Source organism: Spermophilus citellus (genome assembly GCF_964194105.1).
Source record: "Spermophilus citellus genome assembly, chromosome: 1".
Classification (NCBI taxonomy): Eukaryota; Metazoa; Chordata; class Mammalia; order Rodentia; family Sciuridae; genus Spermophilus; species Spermophilus citellus.
In genome coordinates, this window is record NC_138182.1 from 258,462,853 (window position 1) to 258,490,059 (window position 27,207).

Consider the following 27,207-nt stretch of genomic DNA (forward strand, 5'->3'; position numbering starts at 1 on the left):
TTTTGCATAAGAATTTATTGGTTCTAAATTAGCTCTACAAACAAATGGCAAGCTAATAATGATGTCTTTACTACAAATGCTAAAATAAAAAGCATCAAAATTTCCAAATAAAGTGATGCAGTTAAAATATTTTGATTTGTAAAGGAAATAAAAAATGTTCCTTATTTACCTTAGCTTGAGTAACAAACCTATAATAGTCACAATTGCATCATCTTCATTGTAGATTTTACTAAGCAGTTTTATTGATATCCGAGTGTTTTAACATTTTAAAATCATGTTATAGTTATTCAGACTTAAATACAAATACCACAATCTTTAGATAAAATCCAACTTCTTTGAAAACATTGACAAAGTAGAGGAACAATATTAGAAAATAGATAGAAATGTTGAAGAAACATCTGCAATTCCATGTCCCTTCCAGCACCACTGAAAACAGTAAAGAAATGGATACAACCTAAGTGTCCGTCAACTGATTAATGGATAAAGAAAATGTGATACATATACACAATGGAATATTATTTGATTCTGAAAAAGAATCAATTGTTGTCTTTGGCAACAATCTGGAAGAAACTGGAGATTGATGCATTTAGTGAAATAAGCCAGACACAAAAAGACAAGTACTTCATGATTTCACTCATATGTAAAATCTCAGAAAGTGGAATGCATAAAAGTTGAGAGTAGAATGATAGTTACCAGAGGCTGTAAAAAGTAGAGAAGTGAGAAAAATAAGAAAAAGTTGATCAATGGATACAAAGTTATAGTTACAAAGTAGTAAGAAATTCTGGTGTGCTTATGCTCAGGAGGGGCAATACAGATAACAACAATGTGCTATATATTTTAGAAACCCAGAAGAAAGGATTTGGGAAGTTTCCATCATAAAGAAATTATAAATATTTGAGGAGAAGCATATGTTTAACCTGATTAAACACCATGCCATATGTGTGTGTGTATATGAATATGTATATATTTTGTGTATATAAAATATTAAGTGGAATCCCACTAATATGTACATTTTTTGTTTTTAATGTATCAGTTAAAACTAAATTTAAAAGAAGAAAAGGGAAAATTCGCTTTATAAAAGCCCAAAGAGTATATTTAACAATCTTATTAAGTGATATAAACCAAAAAGAGCTACGGTTATTATCATATGCCCTTACAAAATTTGTCTGACTTCCTAATTTTAACTAAATAATTTTCAGATACAAAAAATACTGTCATATGCAAATAGAGTATATATTACTGCTGAAAAGAATTCTTCTTCCAGCTATGTGTAATTGTATTGTTATTAATATAATAATTTCAGCTTTTTAAAAATAATGTGTAAGAACTGATTTCTTAGCAGGCATATTTACAAGTCTGAAGTAGTAAAAAGGAAGGCAAATAGGATTCTAAATCTATCTGAAGTATATTCAACTTCTGTTCCTCTTTCCAAGAGGGAATTTAAAAATGCATCTCCTTGACACTCCTCTTAAGTCTTAGCCCTGACTTCTTAATCCACATATATTCTGTTGACAGGTTCTAATTTCCTGTTTGTAGTATATGGCTGCATGCCCTCCACCTTTTCCTGCATCAGGTGGCTGAGAGTTCATACCCTGGAGGTAAACTGAGCTTCTTTTATATCCAAGTCCACTTATGTTCACACATTGTGACTTTGCCCAATGCCTTATTACTCAGTATGTGTAAAAACACAAGGCTTTTGATCTCACATAGTTATTTGGAAAATTAGGTGTGATAAAGCAGGAAAAGTTCTTGTCAGAGCTTCAGTTTGATGACTAGTACTTCAAACATGAAAATCATCTTTATTACCAATATAATGTATTCATGGCTATTTTATTTTATTTTATTTTTTTATTGTTGGTTGTTCAAAACATTACATAGTTCTTGACATATCATATTTCACATTTTGATTCAAGTGGGTTATGAACTCCCATTTTTACCCCGTATACAGATTGCAGAATCACATCAGTTACACTTCCATTGATTTACATATTGCCATTCTAGTGTCTGATGTATGCTGCTGCCTTTCCTATCCTCTACTATCCCCCCTCCCCTCCCCTCCCTTCCCCTCTTCTCTTTCTACCCCCTCTACTGTAATTCATTTCTCCCCCTTGTATTATTTTTCCCTTTCCCCTCACTTCCTCTTGTATGTAATTTTGTATAACCATGAGGGTCTCCTTCCATTTCTTCATGGCTATTTTATAAGAGTTTGTGCAATCTTTCTCCATGTAATGCATTCACACATTAAAAACCTGTTAACAAGCTTTCTCACAGTTCACATGGGTCTGAATAGATCCCCATTGGGAAGAAGAAGAGGGAAAAGGAAAATAAACAGAAAAATATTTTCCATTGTATCTGCACCTTTATCTGTCTTATACTATTCATAAGACCCAGAGGTAGAGTACTCACCAAAAATGGACCCCTGACTCCCTAGTTACCTGTTGCTATGAAGAAGAGTGGAAATGCACACTTCTTCCATTTCTCTAGAACATGCTCTTTAATCTACTGCTACAGTAAGTGGACATAAACAAAATGTGTATTTTCAATATAAAGTGTGACATAAAAGTAACTCTTGTTGGTAGCAATTCAGTCACTAGCTATGTCAAAGAAGATAAGAAGAAAAAAGAAAGTTTCAAGCCTCAAAAATGGCTTTGTTAGACTTTGCCCTAACACAATATGTAGATTCTTTAGCCTCTTTCCAAATAGCCCAAGGATCTTCAAATCAAAAGCTAAAGCGACAGGGATGAATGTCTTTGTAAAGCATTGGGTCTGGCATCACCTACTGAAAAAGCAATGTGTGTGTGTGTGTGTGTATGTGTGTGTGTGTGTGTGTGTGTGTGTATTTGCTGGCAAATGCCATGGCTTATGTATAAATAAACAAACAAACAAAGCATTCTGAGAATGCAGAATCATACAAAACAGCTGCTGGCATATATTTACAACTTGAGTCTCCCTCAGAGTCCTTCAGGGAAGCAAGAGAGTAGTACAATGCACCAGCAACAAAGGATCTTAAAATGTGTGTGCTGAGGTGAGACTATGCTTAGAATTCCAAAAGCTTTTGCAAATCTCTTAATAGAGAAATCTTCAATTATTGTCTAGATACCCCAGATTTTCAAAAAATGGAACTGTTGCACATGCTTAGGACACAACTTTTTTTTACTAATACATAATGGAGTCCTTCCTTCCTATACCAAGCTCATTGTCCTCAGAGTGTATTGAAATGATTATAGCTAAATTTTCTTGAAGGAACTCTTTGGCTGCTACAATAAACGTGTTCTGAAACTTCAAGTTTATTATTAAGACCCTGATTGTGTCCTTAATTTTAGATTTTTTTTCGTTCTCTGTATGGCATTTTAAAATATTTTTTAAAGACAAAAAGGGGAATTATGCCATGGAATAATGCACTAAATAATTACTTGCAGTAGATAGCACTTGCCACATGATGTGATACATTGCACTGGAATGTAGAATTAAACTGTTTGAGGCAGGGCCTGGAAACACATTGGTAAGAAGTACATTTGTGTGTCATTCTGTCCTGCTCCAGGCGAGGTGTGTGCCACACTTAGCATAAAACCAGTGTTTAAAGTCTCCTAAAAACAATTCCCTATATGCAGTTTCCCTTTCACTTTCATTGCTTAATTTAATTCCCAGAATAGCATAATGGGATCCTGACTGGTGTTGGTTTGGCAGGTAGGTATTTCCAACAGTTGTGCCACAGACTGAATTCATTTAGTGGCAAAAAATAGGTTCAGTTCTTAAGAAGAGGTAATTGGCTTAGCTTTTTACTGAATCATAATTACTTCAACTAGCTTTAGAAGTTAAATTTCTCACAGTATCTGAAATGGAAAGTGCAATTCCAAGCTCATTGGGCCTGAGAAAGTATCTTGAAATGAGCAGAGCACAAACAACCTTACTTTTGGAATGACGAGAATCATGTTGGACACAATCAACTCTTTGGATGAACACAGAGAAATTACAGCTTTCAAAAAGGAAAACTCCAACAATTGTTAGTATTAACAGGTACCACTGTTTACATCTCTTTGTGATGAAACTGGATTTTTTAGGGTTGGTCTATATTTCAGAGCCAAATTAGAAAGATAAACTAAATCTATTACTTTAGCTTAAAGTTTTGAATGGATTGCTGATGATCTGCCTAGCCTAGTTACATTCTTCAGAGGCACTTGGTGATTCAGACCTGATGTTTTGCCTTCCAAAGTCTGGAATGGTTACTTCAAATAACTTGACCTTGATACCTATTTGAGGATTCAGCTTAGTATTTCAGATGTGGAAATTACCAGCTTGCTGTCTGACCATGACTTAACTCCTGATGAATATTTATTTTTAAAGCAGTTTGAATCTCTCTGCTTCATCTTTGTCTCAGTATGTAATCAGAAATGGAGCAGGTTTGTGGGACCTGAACATGTGATCTCACCTGTTGACCAGGACCTCCCATCTTAAAGAACCCCACACTAGACTCAAGAAGCTGCTGTTGAATTTCTTAATACTTTTTGAATAGGCAATCTGACATTTCAACTTGAAAATGAGTTCCATAAATGATGCTGGCCATCCTGTGTACAGGCAACACCTTTTGCAACTAAAGAAAGAGGGCTTTTGAATCCTTGATCTCTGTTTAGAGTTTGAAGAAATTTTGTAAATTATGAGTAGAATTATTAGAGCTAGAACTGGAATAACCTGTTTTAAGTCCCAATTTACTACCTCTAGCCTTATTTCAGAAAGTTTCAAAAATCTCCAGAGTTTTAGTTTCTTCTCATTTAAATGAGGCTAATCTAATATATTATCAAGATGAAATGTAATTTAAAATTCTTAGAATCATAACCCATACCTGGTTTATCATAGATTCACAATAACAGTGTTCATGAAAAAATTTAACATCTCAGTTGTTTCCTCAAAAGAGAAAATTTGCAGTACCCATTATACCTGAATGTTATTAGTTAATAATAAATGTTAGATTTACAGATACTTTAGAAAATATATCATTTTGCTATAAGGATTACATTGACCTAAAGACATTAAGAAAAAAAGAGAAAAAAGTAAGAAAGAAAGAAAAAGAGAAAATCAAGGTTGAGGATATAGTTCAGGGGTAGAGCACTTGCCTAGCATGTGAAAGGCCCTGGATTCAATCCCCAGGACTGTAATATAAGATAACATAAAATACAATAGTATAAATAGAATATACAAGAAGGATACTCTGAACCTTTCCTTTTTTTTTTCTGAAAGCAGAAGAAAAACCTCTTATATGAAAAGTATTCTTACATATCATGAAGACAGTGACATTCTTAATATTGAGGAGAACAGGCAATTGAAACAGAGAAAATTCTGTACAAAAACAAAGAAAAATAAACATTCTGTAAATATTTAGTTATTTTTTCACTATTGCCTCTTTTTGTTCATCCTAGTTCAAAAGTATTCAGGCTTTGCAACTTTTTTGGTTCCTTAATTCCTTAAGAATGCTCCTTATTACATAAATCTTAAGTAAATGTGTGTGCCTTTCTCCTCTTAATCTGCCATAATATCAACTTAATTTTCAGACATGGTAAAAAATTCTAAGATAGCATAAATGCAATTTTTCTTCTTTTACAATACCTATAGTCATCCCTCAGCATATCTCTAAAAGAAATACTGAAAAAAAATAGGTTTTCGAGGAATCAATTTAAGATTTCAATTAAAACTATAATTCCTAGACTGCCTGTGTGGGACCCAGGCTCACAGGGGAGCCAGTCTACACCTCCCTTTGCAGGATAGACACTCACCAGAGCCTAGCCTCTGACTCAGGGCTCACCCTTCCCACCAGCAGACTAGCAGACTAGTGTGCCTCAGGTGCAGAACCGCCCCTTCCAACCAGCTGACTACCATGGGAGGCCAAGCCTGGCGGCCCAGATCTACCCACACCAGCCTGAGATACCCAGGCTCACAGCGGGACTGGTACACACACACCCCCACCTTCCAGGCGGGCCAGGTACCTGCCTGAGCCTAGCCTCTGGTGCAGGACCTCCCCTTCTGACAAGTAGACTACTAGGGAGGTTAAGCCCAGAGGCCCAGATTCAACCACTCTAACTTGCACAGATCCAGGATGCAGTAGCATTCATTGAGGGACACCAGCAGGGTCTGGAAGCCCAACATCAAGGTGAGGTACAGACAATCTGCATAGGTACTAAAAGAATATAGGGAACAACTGTAATATCTCAGATCCACACTGCAAGAAAGGAAGACACACAGACAACATGATAAAACAAGTGAGGAAAGTGCCCCAAACAAACCAGGACACTATAATAACAGAACTCATGGACAGCGAAGTTGATGAAATGTCAGAGATGGAGTTCAGAAGGTCCATAGTTAAAATATCTGTGAATTAAAGAATAACCTAAATGAGCAAATACAGGAAAAAATTGATCACTCCAACAATGAAATAAGAGAGCAAATACAGGAAGCAAAAGATTACTTCAAGAGAAAGATTCTGGAAAAAAAAAAACAGTCAAAAATTCTTGAAATGAAGGATACAATAAATCAAATAAAAAACTCAGTAGAAAGCATAGCCAACAGACTAGATCACTTGGAAGAAAGAATATCAGATAATGGAGACAAATTATACAATCTGGAAAATAAAGTTGATCACACAGTGAAAATAGTTAGAAACCATAAACAGAACATCCAATAATTATGGGACAGCATGAAAAGACCAAATCTAGGAGTTATTGGGATAAAGGAAGGTACAGAGTTTCAAACCAAAGGAATGCACAATCTCGTCAATGAGATAATATCAGAAAATTTTCCAAGCATGAAGAACGAATTGAAAAAACAAATACAAGATGCTTAGAGGACACCAAATGTACAAAATTACAATCAATCTACACCAAGGCACATTATAATGAAAATACCTAGGATACAGAATAAGGATAGAATCTTAAAAGCTGCAAGAGAGAGGAATCAGATCACATATAGTGTGAGACAAATTCGAATATCAGCAGATTTTTCAACCCAGGCCCTCAAGGCCAGGAGATCACGGAACAACATATACCAAGCTCTGAAAGAAAATGGATGCCAACCAAGAATCTTATATCCTTGGTGAAACATCAAAAAAAAACCCCAAATAATCCTATCAATAAATGGGCCAAGGACCTGAACAGACACTTCTCAGAAGAAGATATACAATCAATCAACAAATATATGAAAAAAAGTTCATTATCTCTAGCAATTAGAGAAATGCAAATCAAAACCACTTTAAGATTTCATCTCACTCCAGTCAGAATAACAGCTATTATGAAGACACACAAAAATAAGTTCTGGCAAGGATGTGGGAAAAAATGTACACTCATACACTGCTTGTGAGACTGCAAATTGGGACAGCCAATATGGAAAGCAGTATGGAGAATCTTTGGACAATTGGAAATGTACCCTCTATTTGACCCAGCTATCCCTCTCCTTGGTCTGTAACCAAAGGACTTAAAAACAGCATACTACAGGGACACAGCCACATCAATGTTTATAGCAGCACAATTCACAATAGCTAAACTGTGGAACCAACTAGATGCCCTTTAATAGATGAATGGATAAAAATGGAATATTATTCAGCAATAAAAGTGAATAAAATCATGGCATTTGCAAGTAAATTGATGGAATTAGAGAAGATAATGCTAAGTGAAATTTGCCAATCCCAAACAATCAAACACTGAAAGTTTTATTTGATATAAGGAGGCTGATTCATAGTGGGCTAGGAAGAGGGAGCATGGGAGGTACAGAGGAACTCTAGATAGGGCAGAGGGGTTGGAAGGGAAGGGAGGGGGCATGGGTTTATAAATGATGGTGCAATGTGATGGTCATTATTATCCAAAGTAACATGTATGAAGACATGAATTGTTGTGAATATACTTTGTATACAATCAGAGATATGAAAAACTGTGCTCTATATGTTTAATAAGAATTATAATGCATTCTTCTGTCATATATAAATAAATTTTTAAAATAAATAAAATAAATATAAATTTCTTAGAACAAAAACTATAATTTGTATAAGCAATGAATGAATTATTTTAGTATACAATTAAATCTATAAATATATGTTATATATACAAAACTAAAATATACAGAATTATAAACACAAATATGTATTATAGACATAAAGTCATCTTACTTATTTCAGCAGCTATGACAGTAAGATTGTGCCATTGAGATAGTTCACGGTCAAGTGGTTTCGATGTGTAAAGCGATCCATTTCCAGAATGTATGTTAAAGATCCGATCAAGGTCAGTATGGCGATCCAAAGAAAATCTGAACATAGAGGGCAAAGAAAAGCACATGGCAGTGTTATTGAAGTGTTACAGGAGAAAATGGTAAAATTAAAAGACACACATATTACTAATAATTATCAGAAGAAACACAGTACTGATCTAGAATGTAGAGTTTCATGAGTTAATCACAGAAAAACACTCTCTCCAACTTGGTTCTGCATTGAAATGCTAGTCTTCTAAAATCTCTGCTCTTAAAATAATTGTCTATTTTCATGTGAACTAATATTGATATATTTGACCACAACATAGTATACATTACATGTGGTTACATTGCTTTATTTAGTAGTGGAGAATTACTGCAGGAATCCATTGCAACAGATCAATCCCAGAAGCTCAGATTTTCCTTAATGACAAAATTGGAGATAACAGTAGGTTCATCAAACTGGTTGGGCATCAACTAATGGTGTTTTGGAGCTTCAGGGTATGATATATACATAGCTTCAGTTTCTAACCACATGTATTATAAAATGTATAACTTTAAAATAGTACAATTCCAGATGAGAAATCTTCATACATCTGTATTAAAATAGGCATCAATTGGTTATTGTGGGATTGTATTCTATATCATTCTGAAACCTAATACCAGGTTTTTCAATCTTAATGATGTCATTGGGATAAATCCCATTTTTAAAAAATCATACTACATGTTTTAGCCTTCACAAATAAAGCAAATAATTTTATCCCTATATCTAGAATAATCCCCAAATTCCACCCCAGATTGACAAAATTAGTTTACTACTGAAAGACCCAACATAAAATTTATCTCCTCCTTATAGTCTTCCATGATCACCTAAATTTCAAGAATCTATCTGCTTCCTACCTAAAGTAACTGTACAACTATATCTGTCATTTATCTCATGTATTTGAAATTTGTTTCATTCCAAATCTAAAACAGGAATTTAAACTTGAAAACAATGTGCCTACTGACCACTATCATAATATATCTACTACTGTAACTTTATAGTAGGCAGTTAGTGAATATTATTTGATTCTCATATTCTTCTTCAATAGAATGAAAACTTCTTGAATAATATGTTAATATATGATATGGTTATCTACAAATATTTATCCAATGTAAGAAAGAATGACAGAATTATTAGGAGTTTTGGCAAATAGAAGTTCCCTTATTTATATAGAAATGTGATGTGAAGTTAAAATATGTATATTAATAGAAAGCTTTTGTTATCATGTACCATGATTTTGCCAAACACAGTTTTTGTTTTTTCTTAATTAGTTTTTTGCAGTTCAGTTTAAATAAATAATAATAAGATTTAGAGTATTATGTGATATTATCTTGAAGATGCAGAGAAACTACAGCCCTTCTTTTTCAAATATTATTCAAAATATAATTTTATTTTCTGATTCTTAATCACCAAATTATGTGTTAACTTTCATTGTTCTTTTAAAATCATTTCCAAGATACATGTTTTCAGTAAAACTTTTTGATTACTGCATTAGCATTAAGAATATATGACATAATTTGTAACATGTCCAGAATGATACATAAATACATTAAACTTGCAAGGCTATTTTATTTCTTTGAATATATAAAATTGTCCTTTTATATCCAGTGGGGATTAGAACCAATGCACATTCTCCTTTAAATCATTTCTACATTGTTTATAATACCTAATATAAGGTAAATGCCATACCCTACACAAGTAATTGTTGTGCTATACTATTTAGGAAATAATGACAAGAAAAATGTCTTCATACATTCAGTACAAACAATATTTTTCCAAAAATTTTCCATTGATTTTGGTTGAATTGGCAGGTGCAAAACCTGTAGAATATATAAATTTACTACATATATATAAATTTACTATATATATAATAAATATTTATATTTATTTGATTATATACATAGTATATCACATGTATACATTGTATCTGCTTGTTCTACAAAAATAATAAGATATAAGAGTATGCCTTCCTACTTTCTACAAAAAGGTGATACAAAGCCATACCTATTGGCATTGTATATTCTATACATGAATGGACTCTTCCTGGTCCTTTGATTTGTGTTTTCATTAAACATTATATTTATTGTGTTTTTAAGTATCTACACATAGATTTTAATATAAAATAGCCATCAATCTACGTGAGGATGGAATGTATATTTCACTTTGTGGAGATATATCTTTATATCAGGACTTGATACTAGTCAACTTAATTTTGTCTCATCAAAGCCCTGATGTATCATTTTTTAAAAGGACCATTTTGAAATCAGGGACCCAGAACAGAGACGGCTGACGTTAGTTAGAATTTCTGCCAAGAAAATGCTTGGTAAGTATTTAAGGGGTAAAATTAAACATGTATATTAGTTATTTTAAAGCCTAAAGAAAAATTCAGGGAATGCAGCCACTTAGATGAAGACAAGTGGACTGGAGGGGTGATATTCATAGGGAAGTCCTGCTGGCAGATGGGAGTAATATATGAATATTATGTACAGTTTTCTTCTGCGGCATGTAAACTGTGATGCTGCACATCAATCCAAGAAATAGTATTTATGCATAATTATATAATTAAATAAAACCATACATACATTTGTCACTCTATATAGTATGACTTCACTTGAAAGTTGGCAGAATTTATAGAATTTTCAAAGTAAGTCTGACCAGAGTCAGGTGAATGAGTTATAAGTACATACAGAAATTGTACAGCAAACCTTTAAACTCATACTTTACTAGCTCATGTGGAAGCAAAATCAACCTGCTGAGAATTAAGGAAACAAATGAAATCCAGAACACATGATGGAAAAACAGATTAAAGTAAACGTTCACATTGATGATGAATATTAGGTATATCTGTGTTTCCTTGCTATATCAGTGCAAATGTCAATGCAAACTTTGAGTCTTTCTCATTTTTATATGTCTATCACATCTCAGGTGTTTTGATTGCCATAATAAAGAAAAATGTTGAGTGACTGATATTTCTGGAATGTCCTTGCATTTTTTGAGACAGCTAAACAACAATAACAACAAAGCCAACAACCAAGAACAATGCAAAAATTCCCTTCTTTGATGACTAGAGTATAAGTACAATTTGTAAAAATTATGACAAAACTGAATTATAGCACAATCATATTATTTTTAACTGTTTATATTTATCTCACATACAAATATCATGGCTTGGTTGCATCGTAAATGTACATCTAAAAAAATATTCTTGAGCCCAGGAAGAGTTCAAAGCCAGCTTCAGCAAAAGTGAGGTACTAAGCAACTCATTGAGACCCTGTCTCTAAATAAAATACAAAATAGGCTGGGGATATGGCAGTGGTTGAGTGCCTCTGAGTACAATCCCCAGTACCTCCTTTCCCCCAGAAAACAAAAAACACTTTAAGGAGACAAACAGATGATACAAGCCAGACTTCAGTCTATAGGATGTGATAAGAATAAGCTATAACCCTTGTGCACACCTGCTCCCAGATATTTAAAGCCAATTTACCTTAAACACTGGGCTCACCAAATTTATGTATAACTTACAGAAAAACTCCTGTAGTATTTTATTGCATTAAATGTTTCAAATAGAATTTCATAATCTCTATGTGAATTTCAATTTCTTCTGTTTCATCTCAAACACAGGCATAATTACCTAATGGGGCTGGAAGTAGAGTCTGGATCCCTTGCCATTACAGTCCCAATTATTGTGCCCACTTCAATATCTTCATGAACCTCAAAGAGGTAGGAGGACCTGCTGAAAACAGGAGGTTCATCTACATCTTCTATAGAGATTTTCACAATTGTGGTATCTTTGAATGGTCCTAGATAATAAAAACGTGGGTCCACATGGGTATTTTCTGCTTCAACCTTCAGAGTGTAAAGTCTCCGGCTCTCATAGTCAAGTGGCTGTAAAAAGACACATGTCATTCAATTAAAGTGAGGGGAATTGTATGACATGCTCATTTCAAGTTACAGAATGATTTTTAAAATCCAGGTTGAATGCATTTGATTTGCTTATTAATAAGTTTAGAAAGTAGCACAGATAATTATATAATCCTTAAATATTGTTTAGGATTCAATTTTTACTTTTTATATATTCAAAATGTAACACTTTGGAACTTAATAAAATGAGATTTTAAACCTTGCAAAAAATTGGGCTAGATGTTCAAACCTATCTCATAGGTGGTAATTCCCTACAAAAAAAAAATGGACTGGCAGATTATGTATATGTTGGCATGCATACATGTGTGTGTTGAGGTATTGGGTACTAGTAAATTTTTCTAAGCAAAAAAAGTGAAGCTGGGTGTGGTGGCATACACCTCTAATCCCAGCAGCTTAGGAGGCTGAGGCAGGAGGACTGTGAGTTCAAAGTCAGCCTCAGCAAAAGTGAGGTGCTAAGCAACTCAGTGATACCTTATCTCTAAATAAAATACCAAATAAGGCTGGGAGGGGCTGTGGATATAGCTCAGTTAGTGGAGTGCTTACTTCGCACTTGGTTTAATCCCCAGCATCAAAAAAAAAAAAAATTGTGGCTCAGTGGCTGAGTACCCCTGAGTTCAATCCCCAGTACCAAAAATTTTTTTAAATTTTAAATTTACAAAATCTTGGTGATAAATTTCCATACTTGCTTGAAAGAGTCAAAATAAAGAAAATCTCAGGAATAAGAAAGGACAATATCCTGTACAACCACAAGAATGAGAAGTTATACTTCATGTATATATAACACATCAAAATACTTTCTACTGTCATGTATAAGTAAAAATAACACATAAAAAAAGAGAGCACAGATTTAATAGCAAGTTGGCTATTAAATTCTGGTCACGGAAAATAAGAAAGCTGATTTGCCCTTTGCTGGTCACTGTTTAATGAAGGTTGTGTACCTCCTGCCTTGCCATGCCCTCTCAGGATAGTTTTCTTATTAACCAGTGCCTCAGTGGTTACTTGATGCTTGGCATTTCATTATAAATTATTTTTTTTAAATTTTCCCTACATTTTCTCATAAGATGGCACTGATCCTACAATAACGTAACTGGTTACCTTTAAATTGTATCACTGAACATATGTTAGCAGAAAAGTTTAATTTACATAGCATAAGGGGAAATGTGAACAATTGAATTATATTCCAATCCATTCTGTTTTTATTAGCATCTCTAGTTATTGCTTCATGAATCTGGATGGTGTACTACATTTTATGCTTCCAACTATAATGATATATTGCTCTTATTAGCTATTAAGCATTTTCTTAAGAAAATAATGTTATTATCGTGGCCTTTTATTACTATGACTTGAAAATATAATCACACATACATTAACTTTTTAAATTTTGTAAAATCTCAAGACTCATGTTTCAATCAATAGAAACACAGTGTACATGTCTAAGAAGCTTTTGGCTTTATATCCTTCTTACTTAAGTAAACTATGAATTACATTCAAGCATGGCAGTGATATATCTTTTAATGGATAATGCATGAGTGAAAAGTACATAATGAAACCTCAACTCTCTAAACACACAATGCTTATTTCTGCTGACATAGAACACCTTTTTCACGGTTATGATGCCTTCCTGGGTGTCCTTCTCAGTTATAATGTCAAACATATCAGTCCCATCACCATCAATAATTCGGTATTCTACTTCAGCATTTTTCCCAGTGTCAGCATCCGTTGCTTTCACACTTCCAACAGCTGTGCCGACTGGGGAAGATTCAAGAACCCGAAGATGAATGGTGTCTGCAGAGAATAAGAAGAGATGAATAGAGAGATTTCTGAACAGAATTTTCAGAAGTAAAAATGTATATGAGAATCCTGTAAATCTTAAACTCTACATTAGATGTTGATTGATTCATTCTTTGAGTATACCAATTATGGTTAACATTCTATTAAAGTCTAGGAGCATGAGGGCTTTGACTTGTGTGTGTGTTAAAATGAATACTGAGAACCAACCTCTAATACTATCAGGAGTTCTGGTTTTGAAAATAAGCATGTTGTCTTTTTTTTTTTTTTCATTTGCTTTGAGTGCAGTTATATATCTATCTGTGTTTATACAATCACAATAAATCACAGGATATACAGTGACTATTTCTATTTAATTAATTTTGCTATGTTATATTTGGTGATTTTCTTCTCTTCCTTTAGCTGCAAGACAGAATGGTCCAAAATTCCAGTAAAATCAGCTGTAACAGGTAGGAATCTTATTTCTATTTGTGACAACAAAAAACAAAGGAAAGTTTATGGCAGAAATATCAAGATGCCCTTTTCAGTGTCAGAGAAAAAAAAAACACACTAAAATCTGACAAACTCTCCTTTCTTCCAGAGCAAAACAAGAATTTATCTAAGCCCTTGGTGTACCTGAATGTGCTTCCAGCTTGAACAACCTCTACTGCTAATAAGATTTATGTTTAGCACCTGGTCATAAACTACACATTTCTGACGGGTTAATCGACTGGAAGCACAGTTCTGATTATTGCCCCTTCTTGCTCATAAACCTTAAGTAATTCTCCTTAATATACATAATAAAGTTCAGACCTCTTGTCTAGCCATGTTATTGCCTACGTATATCTTTCCTAACATATTTGACTTTTGTTCACTTTCATGAAAGATTTGCATCCAACTAGACCGTTTAGTTTTTTTCTGACCCCTACTTTCTTTCCAACATCATTCTAGGTGTTTTTCTCATGCTATTTCCCTCAAGTAAAATCCTCTCCCCATTACCCAAATATATTTAAAATGCAGTTTGTCAGAAGAAAATAGCACTTTCATGGGCTAAGTGCTTCAGGAATGGTGTTATGCCAAGGGGTCGGGGGCAGGGGGCGGCTCAGAAGAAATAAACCTGCTGACAGCATGATTTTAGAAATCTAGCCTCTAGAACTGTGGGATGATAAATTTCCTTTTCTTTAGGCCACCCAGCCTGTGGAATTTCTGTGGCAGATGTAACAACCTAATACAGGCATATACATTCACTCAGTTTTAAAAGTAATTTTCTAGGAGAACATTGTGAAAACTCAGTTTTCATCACATATCAGTCGGTCTCAGAGGGTATTTTCTTACCTTTTTCTCTGTCTGTCTCTGGTATCACACTATGGAAAGTCAGTTAACTCATTTCTTGACTACTATCCTACTGCCTCTCCAGGCCTTTTTCATCACTTCACTTTGAACACCTGAGCCTTGGGTATTTGGATGGTTCCCTTGATCATGTCCTTCAAGTACTTGTCCAACTATGACCTTCTCAGAAACATTCCACTAGTAACCTAATTGCAAATAGACTGGTCAGAAGCAGTAATCCCAGTCGTGCTTCTTACCTCTTTCCATAGCCGGGCACTCTACTATCTACATATGTACTTATGTATGCCACAAGGACATAAAACATAGGCTGGTTGCAATTTTTCACCAATGTTTTCCCTCTGAATATTGTAAGCACTATATGATGATTGCTCCCATTTTACTTAAGGTACAACAAAAGATCCATAGGCTGACTTTCCCTAATTTTGCTCTTTCATTCTCTCCCTTAATTTATACTTACCAGTAACATCTGTCTCCTTGAGGTTTCGGACATGTTTTTCTTACTTCAGTTTAATACATTTTCCCTCCTCATAAAAAATTACCCATTTAAATCTATAGAACTGTTTATTATTTGTTTGATATATGTCTGTATCATCTATCTTCTAGTGCAGAACTAGAATTCTAGCCTTCTTACTTCAAGAACTTTCTTTAAAAAATTAAATGTCATACAATCAGTACATCAACAAATCAATCTATTAAAATACAGAAAATGTCCTTTCTGAAATGCAAAAATGATCACAATACAGAAAGAATACAAAAATGATCACTACAATACATAAAGAACTCATTATGAAGGTCAACTATTTAACTTCATTTGTTTTTGAAAGCCTAGAATCTGATCTCTGCTAAAAACCTTAGTATTTTTATTATCTATTTTCAAATCTACAGTACATAAGAAATGCAGCCAAGCTAATGTGTTCTCAACTAAGTATCAGTTAACCATACCCAAAATTACAAATATATGATATGTTTAGAAAACAAATATAAATAATATGAATGATTTGATTTATATGTACATAAAACTGAATGACACCCATTTTGAGATTACATATTATTTTTAAGCAGATATGCACTTATTGCAATATGATCAAGGACTAGTTTATTAGGCAAGTTTGAGTAAATTTTTTAAAACAGTATTTATTAAACTCTTTGACTATGCCACACGCTAGATAATAGCACAAAATGATAAATTAAAATCTTTATATTCTTGAAAAAAAACTTGAAAGAAAAATATCAAAATTAACTTATGAATGTTCAAAATAAGAAGAAAAAACAAGTTGAGGGGAAAATCCTACAATTGAAGAAGTAATGAAGTAAAATGTGGTGCACAGAAAATACTACCAAAAGAAGATAATTTATCAATTTGTATACTTATAAAAAATAAAGACAAGATGAAATTAAATTAATAGTTTAAGCATGAAACATAGGAAAATGACATAAACACAAAGCTAAAGAAATAGGAGATAGTAAAAAAAATATAGAAACTAATAAAGTTGATACATATAAAAGGAAGAGATTAAAAATATAAAACATTGTTTCTTATATTAAAGACCTTAGGAAACAATCAAATGTCTGGAAACGTTTCTTATGGAAAAGGAAGAAAAAGAAAAACCTATTATTAAAAATTTAACAGAAAAAGACTACAACTGTAGAAGATTGGAAAATTAGAAAATATTAGAAACATTGATATGTTGAAAAATGAATACAAATAATTTAAACTATACCAAACCCTACTAATGAAGAAGTAAAGGATGATTTTAAAATCATCTACCCTTCAGACACAAATAGCTCATTTTTCAAAGAACAGAAAATTCATGGTCCAGAAAATTCTAGTTTTATGCAAAGTCTTCCAGAGAACAGAAAGGAAAGACTGTTTTCTAACTCATTATATGAGATCAGTATAACCCTGGTAAAGAAAGTGTAAGGGTCCGGCGAAATGTCGGAGAAGGAGAGACCACACGAGACTAGCTCCATGCAATGGCAAGGGGGATTTATTAGGGATCCGTTCCAGCGCGCTGGGGCTCCGTGCTCACTCAAGAAGGGAGAGCAGCCCAGAGCCCAGAGCAGAGGTCAAGCAGAGCTTAAGTACACTTTTTGGAGAGGGTGGGGGGCTTTGCATACATCAGAACAAATCATCATGAGGCGCGGGAAAATTGAACAACAACTCTGATACATGATTAGTCCATTCATTGGCCGGAACAGGCTGGGCAGGGGTGATTGGTCACTTCTAAACTGGGTACACATTCAAACTGATTGGTTCGGGCCCTGTGACAAACTGCACAGGGCCCTAGGCTGAATGGCCAGTAGGGCGTTGTCTTAACTATCTCAGGAATCTGGGTGTAACAGAGGAACTTAATAATACCTAATCTTTTACATTTTAATTCAAGCTTTCCAGCTTAGAAACTTTACCCTTTCAAAAGCAAATAATAAGTGTTTTGGTAGGTAATATAGTATGGTCAAAATTCCAAGTCTACCACATGTAAATACTTAGTCCATTTTTTATATTTCATAATCTCAATTTTTAAGTTCAATTTATGCCAAATATTTTTCTAATCACTTTTCCATTGTTATGCCGGATTCGTGGGACTCCAATAGACCTCCAGGAGCTGAATCCGATGCAATCACACAAAAGTCTTTATTGAAAGCTCGAGCCTGGACTCACAACTGTTCCCGATGCAGCCGTCCCAGGGAGTGAGTCCTGGTCCTTTGTTCAGTGAGATTTTATAGGTTTTGGGGGGATACTCTATGCGTCACAACATCACACAGCAAATCATTCCATACTGCGGGAAAATCAAACAACAATTCTTAACATTGATTAGCACATTCAATGGTGGGAACAAATTGGGTAGGGGTGATTGGTTAGTACAATAGGGGGATTCCTTTTAACTGATTGGTTTAGGCCATGAGGGTTGTACCTGCTAAACTACCTGGTTTCCCAACATGTTATCAACCACCATAAACTACTTGGGGGTCATCTGGCATTCCAGGTATTTTCCCTGTCTCATGCTGATTGGAGGTTGCTAGGAGGGTTGCTATGGGTCCTCACTTAGCTTAATGAGTCAGGGACACCTGGCACCATAGACCTCTCCTGTTACAGACAAATAACTCAGCGGGGTGGGTATGTGCCTAGGAGTGCTCTGGGGGTTTTTCCAAGGACAAGGGTCACACCCCCTTCCTTGGACAGGCTTTGCTCTGAGGTAGAGGCTGGTTTCAAAAATGGAGTCACATTAGTTTCTCACTATTAAATTTCTTACTCTTTGAATTTCATCATCTTTTCCATTAGTCTTTAGGAGATCTCATTTTGCTTTTGGTTATCATATCTCCTTACTGACTTCCAGTGTGTGAGTTCAGGCTTTGTTTTCACTCCGTTGATACTTTACAGGAACACTAGTCAGTTCTTTCAGAGTATCTTCAAATTGGGTTTGTCTGATATTTTCTCATGAGTAGATTAAGGCTATGCACCTTTGTGAGATACATCACAAAAGGGATGTGTTCTCAGTATGTCATAACTTGTCAGGGAGTACTTGCTGTCGATTTTTCTTAGGACTGATGAAGTTAACCTTGGTCACCTGGCTAAAGTGTTTCTGCCAGGTAATTAATGTCATCAAAATTAATGATAAAATTATTTTTAACCATGACTACTTGCTCTAGCCTCTATGTTTTCTTTTACATTTTCATGTTAGCTTAGACTTCTTTGTATTCTTAGACATATCCTTAGACTCTGAAAGTTGGTCTGCAGTGAACTTGCTATTATAGCTCTGGTGAAGTATCAAAAATTATTTATCATTTTATTTAATTTCTTGATTTGTACAGGACAATATCCATTACAAGGTGTATATTTCATTTTGATTATAATTAGTGATATTCCTGTTAATTTCTAGTACCTTCTGAGACTTAAATAGGATATTGTACGTGCTCCATTGGTTCACACTAAGGGGAACCCAAGTTTTAGAACTGTATTGTTATAATTGCAATGATGATCTCTCAGTATTCTTTCTCAGTAATTTGTTGGAAAGTGTATATATGGATAAAGGTGTATGCATATATGTAAATACATATATTTGTTTTTTCCTAAGATATTAATTAAAATATTTTCAAGGTGTTCTGTACTTTTCTGAAAAACTACAATTGAGATGGAGCCTTCATCAAAATAAAAACTTTGGTCTTCTGTCAAATAATCTAAATAGACTTATTAAAAATACATATGTTGCTGGGCACAGTGGCACAAGCCTATAATCTCAGTAGCTCAGGAGTTTGAGGCAGAAGGATCACAAGCCAGCCTCAGCAATTTAACAAGGCCATAAGCAACTTAATGAGACCCTGTCTGAAATAAATAATAAAAAGGGCTCCAGATGTAGCACAGTGGTTAAGTACTCATAGGTTCAATTCCCAGTACCAAAAAGGAAAAAAAAATCATATGTTGTACACACATCACAGTTGGTTTCATGGCACGTCAATTTCAGTAGTTAATTCATTCAAAAATACTTTTATTCAGTGTCCTACATGTATACTTTAATAATGCTTATTTTTCAGAATTACTCAGAAACCATTCTTAGGGCAAGATTTATTGAGTATTTTTCAAAATTAAAAAGTGTTTCTCTATATTTTACATGCATGGAAGAATGATTTATTCATACTTTATTTATTTGCATGTCCTGTGTGTTGAATACAAGTATCTCAGTTTGTCAAGCTCACTGAAATTGATTTAATTGAGAGCCAGTCTGTTCTCCCTACAAGAGCATTTACCACATACTGCATGCAGCAGAGGAGAGCTGGAAAAGGGGCAAAGATTGTTACTTACACAGTGACTAAGGCAAAGGATCACCTGTCACCCATCTTAAGTTTAATTTCTCCTTAAAGACATCTATTTGCATGCTTCTTATTTTTTATCTTACAGTTGATGGATCTTTAATTATGTGGTAAGCTTTCCTATCAATTCCAATTTATAGTTGTTTTAAATTCATTCTCAGGTGTCAGATTGAATCATCTGCTTCTCTTTTAAAGTTGAGGGCAAATAAATAATTCTTCCTGGTAAGTATGCTCTGGCCAAGGCAAGAATGTGAGGAAACAGGTAATTGCCATTTCTGTAAAGCATACAAAGAATTGTAATAAGCAAGTAAAAATCTGAACAGTGATGTTGCAAAGAAGGTTTCCTGAAAACTGAACAAAATATATGGCTACTTAAATAAACATGCTTTTGCACAGCACCTGAATTGTCATTATTAAAGATTTCAAAAGATTTTGAGTTATTTCTGTGTTGTTGTTGTTGTTTTCTGCTTCTGACATTTGAGACTGATATTTCAAGTCACTTGTTCTACCACACATTTGATCAATAGGACTTTTCACTAGAATATTAAAAACATTACAGATTGGTGCACCAGAATTGAAATCATCGATAGCTCAATGTGGGTAAGAGACATTGGAGGACAGACATAAGACAGGCAAAGTAAGAAATGTGACACAGACTTCCTTAAGAGCCACACAAGAAGTGGCAGAAATCAGATAGAGGGAAAGCCAGGCAAATTTTCACCTTCAGGTTTTGAATTTAGCCCCAAATAGCTACTGTTTTGTTTTGTTGATTAAAAAACAATGAGGTTCAAAGAGCTGTAATTTGTCTTTATCCTTTGTTCCCTGCCCTTGTTGCTATTCACATTTACATAAGAGTGCTTTGCTTTTCCAGAGTTGAGATAAAAAAGCACCACACATGTGAATCAACAAAATAATTTAACATTAGTTTAATTTTTTATTTGCTTTGTGTGCAATCTTATGGTAACATCTCTGTGCTGCATAATAATCTCAAACAATACTTGCTTTAAGAAAAATGACACAATTATGCATGTTTATAAACCATTCCATTGTATAATGTTTAAAAGATGTTTTTTAATGAGCTTAACAGGAAGAAATTAAAAACTAGATAAAGCTCCTTGGAGGCAACTGCAGAGTAGTTAAGGAAATTACGCAATGCTAAATGGGCATTTAGGAGAAAGCAGAGGAGAATTGAAAGTCACACTAGAGACTGAGGAAGTGCTAAGACTTTGGAATTGAAGACACTCATCAGAGGAAAGAGAGAAACCTATATTTGTGAACCCTGGAGACCTTATCACAAACTTAGCTTTGGGCATTTAAGTTAAATTGGAGCAAATAGAGATTCTTCATAATATCTTAGTTTCCTGTTTATGCCATTGAGGAAAGTAGCATGACAAAGCTTTCAGATAGGCTGCCAGTGATCCCCATAGTTTTTAGAATTTATCTTTATACATTTCTTTGAAATTGTCTCTGAGTTAATTGGCATCAACAGTTATGGAGAATTGCAATGTGTACAAACATAAAAAGTATATAGGTTTGGGGAAGGTTATGATAAACCTTAAGTTAATCATTCATAGATATGGTACTATTCAGTCTTCTGATAATATGTCTCACCTGAAATTTTAAGTGCATTAAAAATTCTTGAACAACAGCATAATTTTGCATACTTCACTTTTTTTAAACACACACCACACACACACACACACATACACACACATATCTTGGGGTATTGTTCAAGTTTGTTCTAGAGAGTATCATGATACAGAAAGATTTTGAATCCCAATACACAAAATGCCAAGTTGATTGGTGAAGGTCAAGTTTCCTTTAGAATAACTGGAGCATTGCAAGTGAGTTTTTACATATTTCTATATATCTGATTTCTCTTGGACTCTTATGATTTTATCACATGTATATTTGGGGAAATAGTATATTTCCCCACGTTTGGTCACCCTAAACCTTTAGCCAAGATTGGTCACGTCTGTGTTCACTTGTGTGTCACATACATAGCTCAGTAGTCATTTTTTACTAGTTATAGATATTTATAACCCACTGTCTTTCTTTAGCTCTCTCAATTCAAAATGTTCAAATTGAATTGAAATCTCTTTCTCTTCAAACAAACTTGTCTGGTAGAAAGCGTGAAAGTATCTTTGTATTGATATTTTACCTTTTATCCCACAAATCTTTCATCGACCTGGTTTCTAAGTCCTGTGGATCAACTCCTTAAATACACTGTAATCTCAAATCCCTCCTCTCCTCAGCATTAGTTCAGACTCTCATCAATTCTTGCCTTTCCTGTCCAAGTAGAGTGCTTCACTGCTACCAAAACAATTAGTCAAAAAGAAGAACTATGCCTGATGCTTTGAAAATAGTAAGGATCTCTTAGATAATATATGCAGTGCTTTATATCCAGCCCTCCTCCTGATACTAACACTGCTTGCACTTAATTTCTTTCACAATCCCTGCTTTGAACCCTGGGGCCCCACCATGCTAAATCATACACCTTTCACTGAATACCAATGGTGTTCACTCTGTTCTAGCAACAAAACAAAACAAAACAAAAATGCTCTTTGCCTCAGTGCCAATTTTTTGTTGTTGTTGTTTATTTTAGAGGGAGAATTATATCTATTTTCTCTTTACTGATGGTTTTACATGTGAGAGGGCACATCATTTGTGATATAGCAGTCTTTGATAGCTGTAGCACTGATCTTCATAATCTCTACTTACATGTTTATTCATGTTTTTTATATATATGTGGTGTATACATTTGTATTTTCACTTATACACATGGTATATATATAATATATGCATGCAAAAGCATCAAGATTGTAAGATTGTAAGATAAATTACAAAGTGACATCATAAACTCTGTGTGTGTATGTGTGTGTAAGAGAGAAAGAGAGAGAGAAAGAGAGAGAGAGAGAGAGAGAGAGAATCAATCTCTATACTCTATCCAAATGCAGATTATTGTGGGTCTACCCTGCTTCTTAATACTTGCTTTATGATTATTATAAACTATTATTATTTCCCAGCATAGTTCTTGACACACACTAGGAATTTAATCAATGTTTATTAAATTGACAAATTCTTAATAATATTATTTCTGTGTAATTCTTGCAAACTGCAGGCATTGGGGCGAAGAGGGGAAAAAATCCAACAAATATTTGACATTATTTTCATGGTCGCAGTAAAAATCACAGTATATCTAACTAAATAAATTATAGAACAGTGCTGTGAAACATGAGTATATTTATTTTTTCTAGAAAATAAGAAGGGGAAAAGAGACATTTTAAATTTCATTTTCTTTTCAAGCTGAAGCGTCTTTCTTGGGACATACCTGACAGTTACTTTAGTTGAAAAGTGCTTGCTAACTTTAAAATATGCAGATCAGCCTGGGGCCTACATTATCTTTGGATCCCCAGTAGAGGGGAGGTTGACTCTATTTACAAAGAGAAAACCAGCAGTTATTAAATCAAATCTCTTTTGTACCAGGCAGGGATTATGGTAGTCTCAGAGCTCCCTGAATATACATGCCGTAAATTCCTATGCATATTATATAAAATTTCCTTGAAAGACCTTGTCTAGTGAAAACTTGATTATGCATCTGCCCAAGCAGTATAGAGAACTCAGGAAAAGTACCAGTCATGTTTGGTCTTTAAGTATCACAAAAGCACCCACCTATGAAGGTATGATTTCATGCTCTTGTACCAAAATGCTTAGATGTTGAAGAACTCAGTGTGTCCTCCTTGAAGCTGACCCTATAATCCAGATGTGTAAAGTGAATCATATAATTAACTAAAAGTGGAATGCAAGAAGGAGGAACGATTTTTTAATGTACTATTGTCTTTATATACTGCTTAGAAATACAGAATTGAGAGCCAAATTATGTCAGTCTTCAGGCTGTTCCTTCTATCCCAACTGCATAATTATGAATAAGTGACTTCAGTTTATAAATTTCTATTGTTTTAACTAATAAAAGGAAGGAGAAAATTATAATAGTCTTCCTCATACAGATGTTGTGAAGATGATATGAGAATGTTTGTGTTATATTTTATACTATTTAGTACATGCTATAAAAATACCTATTATTTTATAATGTTGTTCTATCTTGTTTACTTTGAACAAAACATATAATCCATACTTACAAGAAACTAATAGGATAATATAAGTCATCAATCAAGAACATCAACATCATACTAAATGGAAAAACTAAAAGCATTTCCTCTAAAATCAAGAACAAGACAATGCTGTCCACTCTCACCATTCCTATTCAATATAGTTCTTGAAACATTAGCCAGAGCATGCAAGAAAGAAAAGGAAATCTTAGGGATAAAACTAAATAAGAAGTCAAACTATCTATGTTTGCCAATGATATGATTCTATAAGATTCAAAAAACTCTACCAGAAGACTTTTACAGTTTATAAATGAGGTTAGCAACATAGCAGGATATAAGATTAATACCCATAAGTCAATAGCTCCCCTATACTCCAATACTGATTGAGTTGAAGAAGAAATCAGAAAAACCATCTCATTCACAATGACCAAAAAAATAATTTAATACTTGGGAATTAACCTAACCGAGGAGAAAAAATAGCTCTACAATGAAAATTATAGAACACTTAAGAAAGAAAATGGAGACAATCTTAGAAGATAAAAAGACATCCCATGTTTTTGAATAGGCAGGAGCATTATTGTCAAAGTGGTCATTCTGCCAAAAGCATTGTACAGCTTTAATCCAATCCCCATCAATATACCATTGACATTCTTCACAGAATTAGAAGAAACAATTCTTAAATTCATTTGGAAGAATAAGAGATCCAGAATAGCCAAAGCAATACTAAACAGGAAAAGAGAAGCAGGAGGAATCACAATATCTGACCAATATCTAATCTGAAATATACTACAAAGAGGTAGTAACAAAAACAGCATGGTATTGACATCAAAATAAACATAAAGACCAATAGAATAGAATAGAAGACACAGAGACAAATCTACATACCTATAGGTCATCTAATATTTGACCAAGGTGCCAAAAATATAACTTGGAGAAAAGATAGCTTTTTTAACAAATGGTGCTGGGAAAAATGGATAGTTATATGTAGAAAAATAAAACTAGACACTGCAAAAAACTCAGATTGAAATGTATTAGATTAAGAAAATAGTCTGGAAGCTTTAAAACTACTAGAAGAAAACATAAGGGTCAACACTCCACCATATTGGTGCTGACACCTATCCCCAAAGTGCAAGAAATAAAACCAAGAATCAATAAGTGGGATGTCATTAAATTAAAAAGCTTTTCCACAGCAAAGGAAATGATTAATAGTATGAAGAGGGAGACTATAGAGTGGGAGAAAATCTTGGCCAGCTACTCCTCCTCCAGTAGGGGATTAATATCCAGAATATACAATGAACTAAAAAAATGACCCAATCAACAAATGGGCAAAAAAAAAAAAAAAAAAAAACTAAACAGAAACTTCTCAAAATAAGAAACACAAATAGCCAACAAATACATGAAAAAAAAATGTTCAAGATCTGTAGCAATCAGGGAAATGAAAATTAAAAGTACACTAATATTTTGCTTCATTCCAGTCAGAATGGTAATAATCAAGACTACAGAGAATAATAAATGCTGATAAGATTGTGGGGAAAAAGATACACTTATACATTGTGGGTGGGACTGCAGACTAGTACAACCATTCTGGAAAGTAGTATGGACGATCCTTAAAAAATTAGTGATGGAAAAAATAATTAGGGATGGAGCCACTATGTTGGACCCAGCTATCCCACTCCTTTGTGTTGCCCCCAAAGGTCTAACATTGACATACTGTAGCAAACCAGCCACCTCAATATTTATAGCAGCACAATTCACAATAGCTAATTTATGAAATCAACCCAGATGCCCATCAATAGATGAATAGAATAAGAAATTATTACACACACACACACACACACACACACACACACACACACAGAGGTTTTTTTTCCACCATAGAAAATAATGAAATTATGTCATTTGCTGGTAAATGGATGGATGGAGACTATCAGGCAAAGTGAAATAAGCCAAAATCAGAAACTGAAAATTGAATGTTCTCTCTCATATGTGAAAGCTAGAGTAAAATAAAGGAAAGAGGGAAGGAAGGACAGGATATTATCTAGAACCAATCAAATACAAATTTATACACAAACAAAAGGAAGTCAAGCAGAGAAAGGTGAGTCAGAGAGGGGAGAGAAAATTGGAGGGCAAAAGAGGAGGAAAAAAGTGGGGGATCATAACTGAAATTGATTTCCATGCATTGATAAGTTTGTCAGGATTAACCCAACTGCTATGTATAACTATAAAGCTGTAATAAAAAAAACATCCAAACAAAAAGAACAAAAAGCATATATAAATATGAAATTGTTTCCAGACCTCAGTGATTCTGAATAATTTTTTACTCTTTCTTTTAAATAGTTATAGTTGTGTGTAATCTTTAGTGATAATCGAAGGGAAATATGAAGAGACAGTGTTTTCTTTTTTGTTGTTGTTTTATTGGGTACCAGGGATTGAACTCAGAGGCACTGTGACCACTGAGCCAACTCTCCTACCTTATTTTGTATTTTATTTTGAGACAGGGTCTCGCTAAAGTTGCTCAGGACCTCACTAAGTTGCAGAGGCTGGCTTTGAACTTGCACTCCTTCTGCCTCAGCCTACCAAGCTGATTACAGGCACACGCTACCGTGCCCAGCTAAGGGATGGTTTTGAAATATGCAGAAGATGAGTCTTGTTAAATTAATGTTCAATCCCAAAGCTCATCCATCACCTATAATTTATTTTAACAAAAACTTTCCTATGAGAAATTTTGCATTAGTTTTCAGGTCATTAATAAATGGTGGACAACAACTGATTTTTGTTACTATTCTCAATAGTTCATGGGAAAAAAAATATAACAGACAGTAATAAATTCACTATTCTGAGTACACTTTGGATAGATCTGGATGCTATATAATAAATACCATATCAGATTCTCATTAATTTGACATGTATCTTATATATATATTATATATATATATATTAATAATATATAATATATCATATTAATTTGACATATATCTAATATACCAC

At 34.0% G+C, this 27,207-nt stretch overlaps 1 protein-coding gene across 2 annotated transcripts in view; it reads right to left on the reverse strand.

Moving 5' to 3' along the window:
• The window catches only part of CDH10 (cadherin 10), a gene marked incomplete at both ends in the record, with an annotated part of 101,345 nt that overhangs the window by 13,444 nt on the left and 60,694 nt on the right, over nucleotides 1-27,207 (reverse strand). For both annotated transcript variants that reach the window (XM_081307992.1, XM_081307991.1), the window contains 3 exons: nucleotides 8,147-8,283; nucleotides 11,898-12,151; nucleotides 13,785-13,972. In XM_081307992.1, coding sequence (XP_081164118.1) covers nucleotides 8,147-8,283; nucleotides 11,898-12,151; nucleotides 13,785-13,972 — 579 coding nt within the window. The remainder of the gene's footprint in view (nucleotides 1-8,146; nucleotides 8,284-11,897; nucleotides 12,152-13,784; nucleotides 13,973-27,207) is intronic.